Below are 17,140 nucleotides of genomic sequence, written 5' to 3'. Positions count from 1 at the left end.
ACAAGCCTGAGAGCAGTGCACCGAGTACTACCGCCTGGCCACCTGACAACAGATGTTATCGAGTTGAGACCGTTGCACTACATGACTCCTGAATTGCAGCTAGGAGAAGTCTAACATCGTGTGATTGTAGCTACGTGATATGTTAAAATCCTTAAACAAGATTACTACTTCTCTTTCTCTCTCTCTCTTTTAACTCAACCCTTTCTGTTTCTCAGACCAAGATTTCAAAATCGCTCGACCAGATTGTTTGTATTGCTCTCTCTCTCATTTAACCCTTTGGCAGACTGTGTTCACGCTCGTTATGCTTCTCAAACCTAAGCTGCGTGTTCATCACCTTGATCCCTCCGCACGGCGTTATCACCGGAACTGCGGTTGATCGCCACCAGCGCTCGTGCCCGACTCATGACGTCATAGCAGCCACCGCCAAGCCCTACCACCACCACGGCTGCCGTGTGGTGAGTCGTCTCGCCGCTAGCTACACCAACGCCAAGCTCTCTGCACCTCGCCATCAGCAACAGCTCGCTACTCAACATAATTTATCGTCTATTCTTCAGGTCCCCTGCTTGTTGTCTGCCCCTGGCCCAGCTGACTGGAGGCCGAGCCACGGGTCGCCACTGCGCCGGAGTCTGTCGATGTACATCTGTACACAGCTAACGGCGTACAGCACTCAGCTGATCCTCCAAACATTTCCACCTACCGAGCAGGCGGATTCATAATTCAAGCTGTCGCTGAGGGCAGGCTTGTTGCGTAGCTTCATTTTTGTTGTCAAAAACTTTATCTTCATCTTCGTCAGCCAGACTGTAGCTAGGTCTTACGTTCAGCTGCAGCGGTTTCTTCAAGGTAAGTGCAGAGGTGTGTGTGTGTGAAAGAGAGAATGTATGTATGTCTGTGAGAAAGAGGGAGATAGTGTGTGTGTGTGCGCGCGCGTGCTGCAGGGATATTCCTTACCTGCTCGGCCTTATTGATGTTTGCCGTGTAGTCCTGGGGGCCGGTCCTGAAGCATGGCTGGTCAACGGATTATGGACTGACGTAAAGTGAATCGTAAAGTGAATCACTCTGGTAATGGCGTCGTCAACGTGTTAGGGCCAGGAGAGAGACAGCAGTTAAGACAGCATCTTTCGTCAGTCGCTGTCATGGCTGTTTCTTTAGCAACAACGGATGTCAGTGAATTCATTCTGATCAACATCGGTATACTGACTAGTTTGGCACGGGTTCGCAATTAGATATTGATATCTGTTTACTTCCAACGTGTCGTTCGTATATCAAAATGTTTCAGTTGTAAGAAAACATTGTGTAGTTAGCGATACATACTTATATCTACACACATGTTTTTTTGCCTAAAATAACAAAATTTGAATATACAAATATCCTACACATTTTCATACTCTCTCTCTCTCTTTCACACTCACAAACACATTAGATCAGTTGAATTATTTTCGATGTTAGAATCATACAGCACAGCTGAATTATTACTCATCGTAAACGTGACATTAATGCCCATTGGAGGATTTGGGGGTACACCACACATTGAGCACATCGTCCAGAGCCTGCGTGACACGTAAGAGGGATAGGGTAAGCGGAAAAGGTTTAACATCTCATACATATACTCATAGATATACATATACATACACATATTTCACGTCGGTCAGTAAATGTGAAAGTGTTTGTTGTCATGATGAGCTTAGTTTATTACTGCTTACCATCTACTACTACACTATTATTACATTGAAATTAATCGAACGTCAATACACGAATAGCTATATATATATACATTCGAGTTGGGGCGATTCTAAAAAAAAAAAAGTGGTAATCCATGAAGCAGATCCTTCAAGAACAAAAACGGACCACAGAGTATTTTAAAGAAAATTCAAACGTGAGATTGTGGTACACTCCGCTAGGCGTGAGACCACGACATCTTACACTGACTTGATTTTGTGGTTCCGTTGACATGATAGAAGACATTGATCTCTCAGATTTGGAGATGACAAAGCCTGCCAAAGACCACCGAGAAGTACTTGGCCGCTAACTGCTAGCAAGAGACCCATTTGACAGCATTATTTTGTATAACTGGCGTGTACTCGTTACACGATAACACATCTTCAAATTTAAGCGAATGTCATCCTTCCATTCACAAACAAGATCTTTCGATGTTATTGCATTTTTTGTTCTTTCTCTTTTACTAGGATACAATAGTGTTATCTATTACCTTCATCATTTGCTACCGGTGTTGTTTGTAGTAATGGTGTTTGTTCTATAGATGTTTTAACAGAAGATAGAGGACTGTACTTGATAATCCAGTAGAACTACGTGGAAGAGGAAGAGCTTCCCTCTATCGTGCATATGCCCGACTTCTATGCCTTGTGGGCTATGTGGGGCTATATAATTTTATGTTTACGTCTTCGCCCCACAGTCCCCTTGGGGGTCTTCGCCTGTGACTTTTCCAATCTCTCGCTTAATAACCTGTTAAACTGATCTTACCCACTCATTTAATGTTATAATGCTTTTCCATGTGGGTTTGTGGGCGTATAGTGAGGGAAAACTCCATCTCTTCCGTATCAAATGTGCGTGTGCTCATGAGAAGTCTTGTTTACAACTGTCCCCAAATAAAAGTTGGCACAAAACAAGGGAGGTTAATGTCTCTTTTACCGACACACGGTGAATAGAAGCCAGTGCTTTCCGCCTTTACCCGAGGCTTGTGTTATTTGAATTATTCTAATTCTTTATAGCCTACCTTTCTCACTAAAGCAAAGAATTCACACGAGAAGATAAAGAAAAATGTGTTGTTCGTATCTGTAACCATTTATACTAAAGACCATTTACAGAATACTTTTTGCTTGCTGGGTGAAAAAAAACAACAACCCAAGATCCAGGTGGAGGAACAGATAGATAGAAAACGTACCACGTGACCTCACACTTAAAGCAAATACTTGGTATCTTTGCTTTAATCGCCCCTTTACTGTGCGCTGCTTAGCACCACTCATTATCGCAGCTTCGTCGGTAATTATTTAGCACCAGGCGTTTTATGGCACATGCAATCAGATAATCTATCTGGTTTGCAGGCGCTCGAGAAAACATGCATCATTACTGTGAGCCAGGATAAATACAAACACATGAACGAGTTAAAAACACAGACTGAGCTTTTGTTTACAGTTTTACTCGTTATTTTTCCAGTGCAATGTGCACCATCTATGTTGTGAGGTAATGACTATGAATGTTTGTACTCGTGGTTTGGCTGTGAGGGATTACTTCTTTCATGCAATATACCCTTTAGACGTACGTGTATTAAATATTTTACGGTGCTAGATGTTATGGCTTGTTGTGTAGTCTTTGATTTCGTTTGAAGTTCTGTGAAATGTTTTAATGGTGTGATGATGAGAGTTGTGTCCCTTTGTCTGACAGGCTGATGGGATCGGCTCTCGTTAATTTTGTTTATGTTTTGTGGTCTCGCTTTGATTTGGACGAAAGTGTTGGACCTTCATGTTTACATGTGCTTCTGCTGTGTTTTCCTTCTCGTCTGGTTGTCAACAGGACTGTATATAATGTTATCATCAAGTGCAAACTGTTTAGATCTGTTGACTGGATTCCACTCGTCTGCTTCACTCGCTTCGTCAGCGACCTTGAACTGCACTGAATGAACTGAAGTAATGATAACCCTTTTGCAGCTTCATATGATAACATTTCTTCATATTCTCAAGATTACTTAATATATTCCCAGTATTTTACTGATGTCACTAACCTTATTCTCTGGATTCATTACCGTTACATCTTCAGTGATCTCCCTTTACTGTCGGAACGCAGCGAGTCCTAGAGTTGTCCTTCTGCATCTTTGCTACTATTTTGTTAACTTGTTTTACATCCTTGTTATTATTTTGTGATCTTGGTCTCCATCTTTGTTACTATTCTGTGATTTTTTTTCTATATCCTGAATTGTTATTAATTTGTGATTTTGTTTTACATCTTTGTTAATTTTTGTTAACTTGTTCTACATCTTTGTTGCTATATTGTTAACTTGTTCTACATATTTGTTAATATTTTGTGATCTTGTTCAGCGCAATGAGTCTGCCTGTGGCTGAGATATTGAGATATAAATTCCCACTTATTATTATTCTAACAGGTCCTATGTGGTGTATCTCAAGCAATGTTTTTGTTAGGCTAGGTATGCTGTATTTCAGGAGGCAGCGTTCATTGCGATGTTTTATATTGCTGTTTGTTAGGTCGCAGTATTGCAATATCCTCCGCAAAGTTGTTTTCTTGAGTATTGTCATGTCTCATTTTCACGGTCTTTAGTAACGTCACGCGCTTCGCTTCCCCTTTCCGTTCCTTCAGCACATTGCATTATAGGCCTGATGGTATGACAGGCTACCTAAAATCTGGGTGGATACCCACCCCTTCTGTTCTCGAGATACACGCCTACAAGCATCATCATGCACAGAAAGAGATCAAACTTGTGATTTAACGTTTGTGCAAATAAAATATATAACTAATTAACGTATGGTCCTAGTTGCACCATTGGCTAAAGTCCTGTCATTGTGAGCGTATTCATACATAGTGATCACGCCTGTATATTGTATTGCTAGCTTTGACCCACGGCTTAACACTACACGTAGTTTGCAACCATTCCTCCCACCTCCACCTCAACTCTTGCATGTATAGGATAACCCGCAGACGTTTCATTTTGCTTATTTTTGGTCTCTGGCGCGCATCTTGATAAAGTTGCTTACCAGTCGTTTCCTTGCAGCTTTCTGTTTTGTTTTGTTTTTCTTCTCTCTGATCGCAGATCTGCTTCTCAATCTCTGAGGTCTCGCAGTGCTACCAAAGGTCTGCCTCGAATTCCACATACCCTCCCCGGAACAGAGGAAGCGTCGGATTCACCTGTAATTCGTCTGGTAGTCAAGGAAACCGGGCAATATGTCTGATTTATTCGTAGCGTTGCCTCCAGTGACGTCAGGCAACAGGGTCTTCTTTGCGAAGAACGCTGACAGACCACCGTCTGAGGTTCAGGAAGTAATTTATTGCCCTCCGGCTGACCATGACCCCGGGGAGAAGGTCAAGGTAAGAATAGACACTGGTGAAAACAGTTTTGTTTACATCGATCATGATACTAATTTGCAGTGATAACAAGATGCTGTCCTTGTAAAGGGTTTGGCAGGCAGGGATGGTGTTGGTGCAAGCAGAGGCACTATTTGACTGATTTTTTTTGTATTTGGTTCAAAACTTCTTTTATATTAGATATTGAATATTAGATAATCCTTCCCATCAACCATAGCAGGGGCCTATCACATATAAGTCCTATTGCTACTTTTTTTCCAAAGGACATATTTACTCGTTTCCTTCACTTCACCTTTAAACCTTTTTAAAATAAGTAATAGCGAGGTAACAACTCTAAACACTTTAAGCTCTAATCACTCTCAGGTTCGTGCTGCAATTTTCGATTCCAGTTAAGAGTGAATAAACCTGCTCGTGACACCTTTTACAGTGTAACAGATCAAACAGTGTAGGTCCATAACGGGATGTAGACGCAAATATGGGATGAGTATTTTTGGTATATTTCTATGTCCACCTACCCGCTCGCCTACTTGTGGCTAGTTCAGCGGTGAACAACGACCTCAGATTATAGGCTAGGATATGGGGAACCGCGGGTAAGATCAGAGAAGGCTCATCCAGTATCTCTGCAGATCAAGGACATTTGTGTCCAGCGACTTAGAGACCGTTCTTAACTGGAAAAAGTGCCGAAGTGTCCTAGAGTTAAATTGTGCTTAAAATCGCAATATGTCTCAAGCAGGTTTAGTCTTAGCTCAGAATGCTCACCAAAATTATGTCTAATCATCCTCAAACCATTGGTTTCCTGTAACCTCCACAGACAACTTGGTCAAACCTGACGGCCGCCATGACCTGGCTAACCTGACCCGCGCTTCTAATCCTGGTGTTGTTACGTATTGATCGTCACATACGAGCTTTGGCAAAGGTCGAGAGAGCAGCATGAGAAAAGAAAGCTATTACTCCATCTTAGTAGCAGACGACTAAATGTTCCATGACCTTATGGCCGTCATCTTAGTGTTTCGTTTATGTCCCTCCATTTTTTTTCTTTTTTGTTATGCATTCTTTTTTAAGACAAGAAGAACGTAACCCCGAGAAAGTATTCTTGTCATCATTTCCTCGCTCTTTATTTTCCCAAATAAAAATTAGATACCGTTACTATTTCTGTATCTTTCCATTTGCTCTAATGCTGTGGCATGATCATCATTTCAATGATAATGATGATACTGATGCTGATGCTGATGCTGATAGTGATATACGGGGAGAGAAGCAGGCCAGCTGTGATTTTTTTCCTGTCTCCATGACGAGATGATATGTGAGTGGGAGATTGATGGGTGTGGCAGGTGGTCCGATGAAACGTTGGAAGCGTGTACTTAGGTTCTTCCTCTACATTAGTCTCTACTGGGGCAGCTACAAAAAACACAGATTCTAATACCTTAGTTGCACGCTTGAACGTGGAAAGGTCATTATCTTTGTCACAACCAAACTTTATCTTAACCTCTGATGTTAACAAAGCAGACTTAAAACGAAACTAAATCAATTTAATAATAGTCAGTAAACGGTACTCAGTCAGACCAACAAACCCCAGGAGCTGTCACAGAGGATTAGTCTTTGTCTTCATGTTTTTCGTCAAGGAAGAGCAATAAAAACGAAAAAATAAAAAATAAAAAATAAAAACGGAGAATAAAAGTCAGTGCAGGAGATGGTGCATGGTGTTTGTCGGTTGTTTACCAGACCTGGAAGGTAGCCGAAGCATCTGCAATTGAGGAAAGCACATTGCCAAAAAAAAAAAAAACCCACTACCGGAAGGAATCCAGGAGGGACGGGCTGCACGCCGTGGTCTGCTGCGCCTGCGCAGTGCAGTCAGCATTGTGTATTGTTTGACGGTCACGTGACCGCGGCTGGTGGTTGTCGTTGGATAAATTCGAGCGCTGTTCTCTGCATCAGGAAAGATGACGCAAGATACCCTTGTCCCCGTTATGTGCTATTTATAGCCCGTTGCTTCTGACCGTTTTTTTTTTTTCCTTTCTCGCTGCCTACGATAATCGCTGGTTCGTCTGAGAGCCATTGCAGCCCTGCAAGAACATTAGTGCCCCCAACTCCTCCCCTCCCCGTCAGATCCCACATTCACAATCACGTCTAAACTTAGCGAGGAAGCAATGGGAATGTAAGAGCGGGTTGTCTAACAGAACAGAAGCCTTTGTAACTGTCAGCCGACGGAACATTTGAAATACTATATTGCAATCGATACTGGTTCGAAACCTGCTTGTGGCTCTATCAGCAAAGACAAATTTATCCAGCACGTGTTTATTTTTAAAGGCTTCGTGCTTTTTTTAGGAGGTAGGGGTATGAAAGGAGGAATATTTTCAAAGACGTTCAGTCCAGTATCTAAAGTACTTTTTGTGCTTGGAATACTACTGACCCTGAACCCGGGTAACCGTTTTGGGCTGACTAACTGATGGAAAATTCTTTAACTTGAAAAGTTTTGACGCTCATAGGGAAAAAAACTGTTGGAAATCTGTTTAGTTCCTTTTAAAAAGTTCATATTTAGCTATCCACGTTTCACATTTCCCCTTTTGAATAGAATAGCAATCGTCGCTCAAGGTTAACGTAGACAACATCTAGGAATAAGTTGAAGGATGACGAAATCTTGAATGAAGCACAGACCATATAGTACCACAGACAATACAGTATTCCACTCTCACTGCCTCACGGTTAGGATTGATTAAATGTGGAGAAAAGTAGAATTGTTTTTTTTTTTTAATGGTGATTACTTAGCACATAATATAAAATGGCAGTATGACAACCTTTTAGAAAATGTAAAAGATTACAGATGCATGGGCTTAATTTTGTTTCTACACGTTTCTCAAATTTTCTCTACACGTACAGCATTAGAAACCTTGTTATAGATATTACCACACAAGCAGAACGGAGCTGTTCTGAGTGCTATGAACATGAAATATTATGTTTTAGGGATATTATAATACCTTCGTCTTCTTTAAAGTGTTTGATACCACACTTATCTGATATGACGCAGAAAATATGGGGATATTTTGAACCTTCCCTTGTAGAACATATACAGTGCACGCAGACGTTTGTTAGAGTTTTATCTCAGACACCTAACCATATAGAGTTTATATGGAGCTTGGAAGAGACTAGCTGTAATTATTGTTGTAAGATGCATTAAATATTGGTTAAGACCAGTCAAGCTACCCGATCGATATACGCAGGGTTGTCCATGGGACATATTTTTCTATCCCGTCCCATCCCGTCCCATGGCAATTTATGCCTGTCCCATCCCGTCCCATCCCACGGGATGTTTCCCATGGGATTCCCATGGTATTAACAATCCTATGGACAACACTGAAAACCACTTTTCGGCTTTTGTTCTATAATTCCTGCTACTTCACATACAATAGATGATTCAGAGGAAAGATTTAAATCCTTGATGAATGAAATAACAGTAAATTTATTTTGCAATATCAAGTATCGACTACCATGGGAAATACAAATGTGTGCTGTCCCATCCCATCCCATCCCATGGGACGTTTCCCATGGGATTCCCACGGGATTCCCATTCCTATGGACAACACTGGATATACGTCACAAATGTACATTGAAAAAAAATGGATAGAAAAAGATTAGAATCTAGCAAGTTTATATGCAGTAAGAAATTATCGTCGAGGGCAGACCTATAACACGAAAAAGAAGAGACCGAAGATAGATTAATCATTGAGAGAAGGGGGAAGAGAAAGAGAAGAATAAGCTATTTTCGAAGTGTGGAGAGGCCGCGGCAAACATGCAGTTCAGTCTTCGTCAATGGCTGTTGCTGACTTACGCCTTGGCCTGTGTAGTTGTCGGCCGACCCACTGATGTATTGATTAACGATGATGTTGTCAACACGTGAGGCCCCATGCCCTTAGTCAGCGCCAGCTTTTTTGTGGTTTGCGGTTTTTTCCCATTTTTGCTTTTTTTTTTTTTTTACATCTATAGAAACTGCATTTATTTGTAGGCATGCGGTTGAAAGGAACTTGCAGTTACCAACATTGTATTACACAGCATCTCCTTTAGGCGCCTACATTGTACTACGCGGCATCACATTTCAAACATTAATCGTCACCATTTCTATCATCGTCTTTGTTGTCATCTTCATCAATATCGTCGTTATCGTGTTTTAACAAGCTTGAGGCGTGATTGACGCTTGGGGGACTCACGCAACTTGACAGAACAAAATTATTAAGCCTACTGCTTCACCTTGTCCTGGTCCCCGTCCTATCTTTTTTTCTCTTTTTCTTTATTACTCCTTCTCTCCAACTCTTCAGACCCAAGCGCGCATATATATTTGATATTGACACAACATCTGCAATGCAGAAGATGTCATAAGCATGCGTGCTGTATTTTTCTTGCATTTCTCTTTCTCTAGTGTACATTTCTGGAACTGCAGCAGGCGCCACATACTCACGCTGTGATTCTCAGCAAGGCCGGCTGGAGCTGGGGGGCCGAGATGGGGGCAAACGATCAGGGAGTGTGCGCTGGGAGCACGGCCGTCTGGACGGCTCTGTGTCATCCTGGCGACCACGAGGAGCGCCTGATAGGCGGTGATTTCGTCAGGTTCGTCCAGCGACTTCTTTCAAGAGCAGTAGGGGGTGAAGGAACTGATCGATTACATCGATTTTGTGCTGTTCTATTGTCGTAAAGCTTTTACTTCTGCATGGCGGACCCACTCTATATGCTCAGCTGAACATTATTTCTGCTGTAACCCTCCTGGGCATCTCCTCAGTCTGTTCTACTTGCCTGTCTGCTTTTCGCTCTCTCTACACCTGCCTGTTTGCCTTGCTCAGTGTGTTTCCACTCTTGACTCCTAGAAGACTGAATAATGTGTCACCAGTTTTTAGGCAAATGCAACAGGTAGAAAAAAACAATCCTGGACATGGTGTTGACACTTTCTGCTGTCTACACCGCGTGGCCTCCAGCTGACTGATACACCTCAAACCCACTGTAAGCACTTTTTCCCATTGTCAACAACTACAGCTCCTGAATGCGTTTGTGGAGAACAGATTAAATATAAATTCTTGTCGAAGTTTTTTGACATATAATTAGTTTAGAAGCCCCAAGTCGTACTTTTAAAAAAACCCAAAAGCTTGACGGTGGCACGAGAAAGAGAAGTACTGTGTGCTGCTTAAATTTCAGGGAGCTTTTCAAGTGATTAAATCTCATTAACTGTTTTCTGTTTTTACGGTAATCTGATGCGTTCTTACGTTAATCAGAGTTATATACAAAGGCTTTACTCCATAAAATATAGTACCAACACTTGCTGTGTAATGCTGTGTTGATAAGATTCTTCAAATTTTCGTCGATCAAGACATTCAACTGAAACCTCGATGATTGTCGGATTTATTTACATGGGATATTACAGTGATTGTACTGCTAACATAGTTGACCCCAATCTAATTCTTCAACATTATAGTTGTCCTCTAGAATCTAGAGATCACGAACAAAGATCGTTGGAAAGCGCAGAAACACGATGGTCCCTCTTCAACATGGCGGCAAAGCTCACTTTGAAGTGACAGGAGGAGCTCGAAATAAATCGTGGGGTTTGGTGCGCAGTTACTTATCAAAATTAATGCATTTTCTAACGAAAACAACCTTCATGTTTAGGCATAGGAAGGATACAAATACCAACGAATCGAAAAACGACTCTCAAATTTTTTAAATTCAAATTTGCTAACCCATGCTTTGTTGTTGTTTTGTTGTTGCTGTTGTTGTTGTTGTTGTTGTTGCTGTTGTTGTTGTTGACAGAAAACGGAAGGTTGAGTAGACAGAGTGTGAGGTGTTGTGACCTTTCCAGCAAACGAAAAGATGGCCTGATGTGACGCTGTCGTTTGTGACAGACTGGCATTAGAACGAGCGGGATCTGCACGGGAGGCCCTCGATACTGTAACGTCACTACTCGTCAAGAACGGTCAAGGAGGCCCATGCTGTGAGGATCCTTCCTACGGCCAATGGACGTATCATAACTCTTTCCTTTTCGCTGATCGCCAGGAGGCGTGGGCGTTGGAGACAGCGGGGCGCATGTGGGTGGCGAAGAAAATAACGGGTACGTTTGACACGTGCGTACGGCTTCCCTCGCACGGTGCGACTTTAAACTTCATTTAAACGATCGCTGAGGGTGGTAATGAAACAGACTTTCCTCTACCAAACGCTGATTCACTTTCGAGAAAATGTGATTAGACCATCTCTGAAGGTTATCGTGCAAAGTCTTGTGGAGGACAGAATGTGGGTTATTCTGCGTTCTGTCTTCCTTTGCAGGCTAGTTCTTGTTCACCGCCTTTAAAAGAACAAGTCGAACCGTGCGAGATCACGGGCTTCACGCACTTCATGAGTGTGAATGGGGTGAGAAGGACTGGAACAGGTCTATTTCAGTGCCGAAGGGAATGATGTTCAGATGTAAAAATTACAGAAGAATTTTGAATAGAATAGCAATCGTCGCTCAAGGTTAACGTAGACAACAACAGCGAGGAATAAGCAGAAGAGCATGAAATCTTGAATGAATCACAGACCATATAGTACCACAGACAATACAGTATTCCACTCTCACGGCCGCACGGTTAGAAAATATGGGGGTATTTTGAACCTACCCTTGTAGAACATACACAGTGCACGCAGTGCACGAAGGGAATGATGTTCAGATGTAAAAATTACAGAAGAAAATGTCTAATTTCATAAGAAAGCTACATCCGTACTACCAACCACCTCCCGTAATTGTAATAATCCTTATCTGTTCTTCTTCCCGTGATATAGCCTATGTTGCTGTCGAGCTAATCAACCTACCAATCAACACACCCACCTAAACGAAACCAATATCCCTTCATTTAGAATTGAGAATCGGGATGTCATTGGTTCAGATCTTTCATCGACATGGTGTTTATTTTCTTCTCATCATGCATTCCGGTGGCGCGCAGTGGTTAGCGAGTGTCACTAGTACAGGGGAGGTTGGCTGTCCTGGGTCCAGCTCTCGTCTCGGGCATGCTGTTCCTTCTCTGAATGTAGCTACAGTTGCTGGCTCCACGTAAAACATCAATTCACCCCGCACACTCCTTGATCGCCCTTGATATGCCCCTGACATACGCGCATGCACACATACACACATACACAGACACACTTCCCCGTATTCATATTTCAAAGCAGTTCTAAAGTTACATGCTAGTGTGAAAAACTGTGCAGAGAGCGTCTACTCCATGTCCAGCGTTCTGAGCATCGGCACGGACTACGACCTCAGCTCCCCGGGCTTGAAAGAAGAGGCAGAGAAGAGTGGTCACTGGAAAGGTGACAGCGGGGAGGTCAACTTCGCACAGGCGTTCAACGCCACCTTCGCGGGACTCTCGTTGTCCGAGAGACAGCAGCCGCAGAATCGCCTGCGATGTGGCCGCCAACTCTTGCAGGCTCGTGCTGCCAAAGGTGAGGTGTAAAGCAGCTGTAAGATATGACAGCCGTCAATTTTGTTGCTTTGTCTTTGCGTCTCTTCTTTGCTTTCGCTGTTCAACCGGTGTTTTTTTTCCCCCTTTGAGTTATTCTTGCAAGCCAAAACACCAAAGGAAATAATTTTGGAACACTTTTGTCGTGAAACTGTGTAATCGACTTAATGTACTAAATATATTATTTTTCGTTTCTATTGCCATGGCAACAGTAAAGGCATAACAATACCCAAGAAATATTTTGATATCAATTACTTTCCTCTCCCAAAAAGAATACATGAACTCGTCTAAATTCTATTCTGTTTACATAATTTACTATTTTTGTGGAATCACATGAGATGGATAATTGTAACTGTAAAACTTTTGCGAAAGCCGAAAAGCTGTATATCTTAAGTGTGATTCTGGCTTCTGAGCTTCCTCAATACGAAGATCACGTTAGCTGAAATATTAAAGATATCCCTGAAATGTAAAACGATAATCATCTACAGTGAATTCCTCAAATGTTTACGACGGTATTTCCAACACAGAATCTTTCATGTTTAATATTATACTTTTGACATTTTTCTCTTTTTTCCAAGGTAACATTTCCTTGAGTGACTTTTTTGAAATTCTTCGGGACAAGGAGTCTTGCATTAACATCTGTGGTGACCTCCTCACCGTTGGCAGTCAAGTTTCAGTGCTGCAACCACCCAATTCAGAAGTGCCTGATGTCCACTGGTTTACTGCCACTCCATTTCCCGATTTATCTGTTTTCAAGCCGTTCATCTTTTGCGCTAATCCAGTGCTTGGACACTCTACCGTCTCTCCTGTAATTTCAATGGAAACTAAAGGAAGGTCCGGCTCCCAGACATGCGCAGACAGGCGCCATCTGCTGTACCGTATGCACGAACAAGGGAGAGAAATCATGGAGAGCGGAAGTCCTCAAGGGAAGAAACTTCTCGACACAATGAGAATCCTGGAAAGACAGTGCGTGCGAGATATCGCCGAATTTCTCACTAGTTTTGAACCGTCGCTTATGGAAGAGGTTCCCGAACTATTCAAAGATCTGGTCGAATCTGAAATAAAGTTTTACAAGTGAAAATACCACCTTGTCCGATGCCTGTAAATCATATCTGCTATTCTGATATGCATCGCTGTAGGCTATCATCGTATAGAGCTCAAATGTGAGCGGCAACAGCTGCTCACGTCTCATCGTGTCATCCCCACGGCATTAGATAAAAGTTTTAAACAAGAGAAAACAGGTGCGCAAATTGTTTCAGGGGAAGGGAAATGAAAGGTATGCCTAACCTCTCTGCTTATTTACTATGTGAGAATCGATGTGGGTTTATCACAATTTTTGTGTAATATGCATCTCATAAAATCATAATAATGTCTTTTAAATTGTATATCTTCACACAAGCCAAGAAAATGTCAGTATCCAACCACTGTGTGATTATAAATTTCATCAAGTGTTCTGTTTCGTTTTTTGATAAATAAAGTGCCGCGCACCATAGGAAACAATTAGGTTCCAACATTAATCCCTGTTTAACATAACAACTTAGGTTACTTATATTGAAGTTGTTTCTTAAAAAATTTACTATTTAGAAAGATAGTCTTGACAGGAAAACTTTAAAAATTTCAGTCTAGATTTTGAAAACGCTTTGGATCCCAAGCATAGGTAGTGTAGGTGACACTGCAATCCCCCCTCCGCTCCGTCTTTTCGGTAATAGATTAATGCACTTAACCGTGCAGTAATTCTTTTTAACTTAATTTTTCATTGCAAATAGCAGTTGTTCGCATAGGTATTTACCTCCCTCGTGCGTGGCGTGTTTAATGGAGTGTGCTAATCTCCTTGGTGTCAATTTTTTTTTTTTTAATCTGAAAGTTGACATGCAATAGTCACAGTATTCGTTCATGGATGCTGAATTCTGTGTTCCTGCCGTTGGATGGTAAAGCACTCGTTAAATCGTGTGTGGCACTGCGATCTGGAAACTCCTCCTGAAAAAAAAAAACATAGCACAGAAAAATAGTAAAAGGAACAAAATGAATAAAAATAGCCGCATCTCTAATAATGGTGCCTCTGTTCTGTGCAGTCATGCGAATCATCCTTGCCAATCCTTAGAACTGAGGCGTGTAAATGGTTGTGAAATCCTTACATGTTTTCAGGTTTTTCTAAACAACAATCATTTTCCTGTTTATAAATAAATTCCTTGCGAATTCATCATTCCTGCTTGAAAATATTTGGATGATTACCATTATGAACTTATGAACTATTGCTTTGCAAATGCACACACTTTTATGGCGATGGGTTTAATTACATAAATGACGATTTTGTGGGACTGGGTGTGCCGAGTCCAACATCGCAATTGCCTTAAGTGCCGGGCTTAGTGTAAGCGTACTTGTAATTTTTTTTTTTTTTAAGATTACCAAACAAAGCTTTGAGTTGGATTATGCATTGTGAAAATCGAAAGCTGATTTGCCTTACTGTGTCTTACTATGTATCTTCACGCAGTCTAGAAATGCATTGTCACAAAGTACAATTTGTACAATTTTTTTAAGGCTCCGTTTTTGCAGTGCATTTGCGATATTCTTTGTGAGATGTTCACAGCTTGATACACGGGGCCTATTTTGTATATAAAGGTGCTAACAGACCAATAAGTTATTCTTGTGTATATTTAGCTTCTAAGGTTTTCTGTAATTTTACGTCGAAGGTTTTAAAGACTTTGAGTGCGAAATTCATCGGGGCATGGAAAACAAATTGTTTATATAACTCACAGGATCAGCAAGTTGCATCGTGGATTTTACGGTTCTAGACTGTTTTCAGAGTGAGAAGCTCTCTTATCTGGACACATATAGTCGAATATGTAACTATGTTTGGCAAATGTTTATATGACCATCATGTAAATTTTACCAGATATTGTCATATATTTGGTAAATTGTCCAACCGAGAAGGTCCTTAAAACAAGGATTTTGACCACTTGATTTTAATTTAAAGCTTTGTGGTAATCGATTTGTGGTCACCTGCTTCTCTGAATGGTTTTCATGCGGACTTGTTTTTTTTTTCCATGGCAGTTGATTTGTATTTTGTAAATTATGTGATTTATGATGGCTTATTGATTTTCTTATCTGACACGCCAGCCCCCCTTTCATAATATTTTCATGAAACCGTCTGTGCATGATCTAGTGAAGGCGAACAGACCATCTCGGAGAGTGAAAATTTGTTGTCATTTGTTCTACATAAGGGTCACTTTAAAATTTAACAAAAAATGTAAGGATGTGCTCTTATATCACTGCACTATGATTTTTTTCAAACTTTTTCTTTAGATGTGATTCTTAGGTTTTAAAAATAATATTTTCTAAAGAATTTCTCCTTTCGACAGTCCATAGAAACGAACCTTTTCTTGATCTCGGCTTTTCCGTTCTTGAATCTTAATTTTTTTTCCGTTTCCCTGAAAGCCGCATTCTATGATTACGTAGATGACGTATAGTAACTGAGATACCAACAAGGACGACGTTACGGTCCTTCCACGCATCCATCCATTCGCCTATTCAGGAACTGTGCTAAAATGGCGTTTTATGTGCAGACAGAAGACGAGTGTTCGTCGCTTTTGCTGAAGTTAAACATATTGCTGAAATCACATTCTGTAGACGAGGTTGTGCAGAGATAAAACATGCTAAAAGGGACGGCAAATGTACACAGTACCGTTTGATCGTAACTCCTTTTGTCCAACACACACTATTGTTAACACATTTAACAATCTGTTTGCCTCTAGGCTATTTTTCTGCGTGTGTGTGCTTGATACGGATTTTACATTTCTGCACGCAAGCTGCGATGTGGTAGTAGCAGCCCACAAACTATACAGACTACGAGCAAACGTGAAATAAAGCTATGATAAAAAACAGTTCTCTTAGGTTTTGCATACAAATGCGTGTGTGATACGTTTACTGGTTTTAAAATGTCTAAAATTGTTTCACGTTGTGTTCATGAGCTACACCACCACACACTCACTGTAGATATATCTATATACATGCCATTAGGACCGCCTTAGACTACGACGATGTTCACTTTTGTTCTGCGTAATATTAGTTTATCGCAACTTCTTCTGTCAAGTATTTTTTTCCACCTGAAACTACCCGTAGCATCTTAATTAGAACGGATAAAATATACATATAGAAATAAAGTATACCTATCAAACAGCCTACAGCCAATTACAGCCCCAATCGAAACGAGCATAAATATATCTTGGAATAGGACAACTGTGTGGATATTTATTAGGCTTCAGCCACCACCCTCCCGTCACAGTCCACCTCCTGTCCCTCTCACTGCTTTATACCTTCCCAATACATTCTTTGGAGTTAGGAACGAATTTTTTCCAGACAACTGGATAAGCTGAGGGAAGTTTTGGTTAAATTTATTTTTCAACCAAACGAAAACAATTCTCAACATTAAGGCAAATAAATACCCATTGATGACAATGCAAAGTGGATCATAAAAATTAAAAAAAAAAATCAGAATTTGCTACGGATATAGATCAACAGGACAAATGAGAATGAGTTACACCTGAATTTTTAAACTCTTAAACACTATTTCAAAGACGGACTGACATATTTGATGATATTCCCCAAAATAAAACTTAACTGAGCTAGAT

The 17,140-nt window shown here is 41.1% G+C and overlaps 1 protein-coding gene across 1 annotated transcript; it reads left to right on the top strand.

Moving 5' to 3' along the window:
• Window positions 1-453: 453 nt before the first annotated feature.
• LOC112564674 (secernin-3-like) lies at window positions 454-16,396 on the top strand. Its single transcript, XM_025239656.1, has 6 exons — window positions 454-840; window positions 4,778-5,052; window positions 9,461-9,648; window positions 10,929-11,134; window positions 12,262-12,495; window positions 13,091-16,396. The coding sequence occupies exons 2-6, from the start codon at window positions 4,909-4,911 to the stop codon at window positions 13,588-13,590; spliced, it is 1,272 nt and encodes a 423-aa protein (XP_025095441.1). The 5' UTR covers window positions 454-840; window positions 4,778-4,908; the 3' UTR covers window positions 13,591-16,396.
• Window positions 16,397-17,140: the final 744 nt, after the last annotated feature.

The sequence above is a fragment of the Pomacea canaliculata genome, linkage group LG5 (genome assembly GCF_003073045.1).
Source record: "Pomacea canaliculata isolate SZHN2017 linkage group LG5, ASM307304v1, whole genome shotgun sequence".
NCBI classification, from domain to species: domain Eukaryota; kingdom Metazoa; phylum Mollusca; class Gastropoda; order Architaenioglossa; family Ampullariidae; genus Pomacea; species Pomacea canaliculata.
This window is presented reverse-complemented; position numbering and strand designations above follow the sequence as displayed.

Excerpts from the sequence above, each read along its gene's own strand:
- LOC112564674 (XM_025239656.1), top strand. The coding sequence starts at position 4,909 with ATGTCTGATTTATTCGTAGCGTTGCCTCCAGTGACGTCAGGCAACAGG. Across the intron at positions 9,649-10,928 it reads ATAGGCGGTGATTTCGTCAG|ACTGGCATTAGAACGAGCGG; the intron begins GTTCGTCCAGCG and ends CGTTTGTGACAG. Across the intron at positions 12,496-13,090 it reads GCAGGCTCGTGCTGCCAAAG|GTAACATTTCCTTGAGTGAC; the intron begins GTGAGGTGTAAA and ends CTTTTTTCCAAG.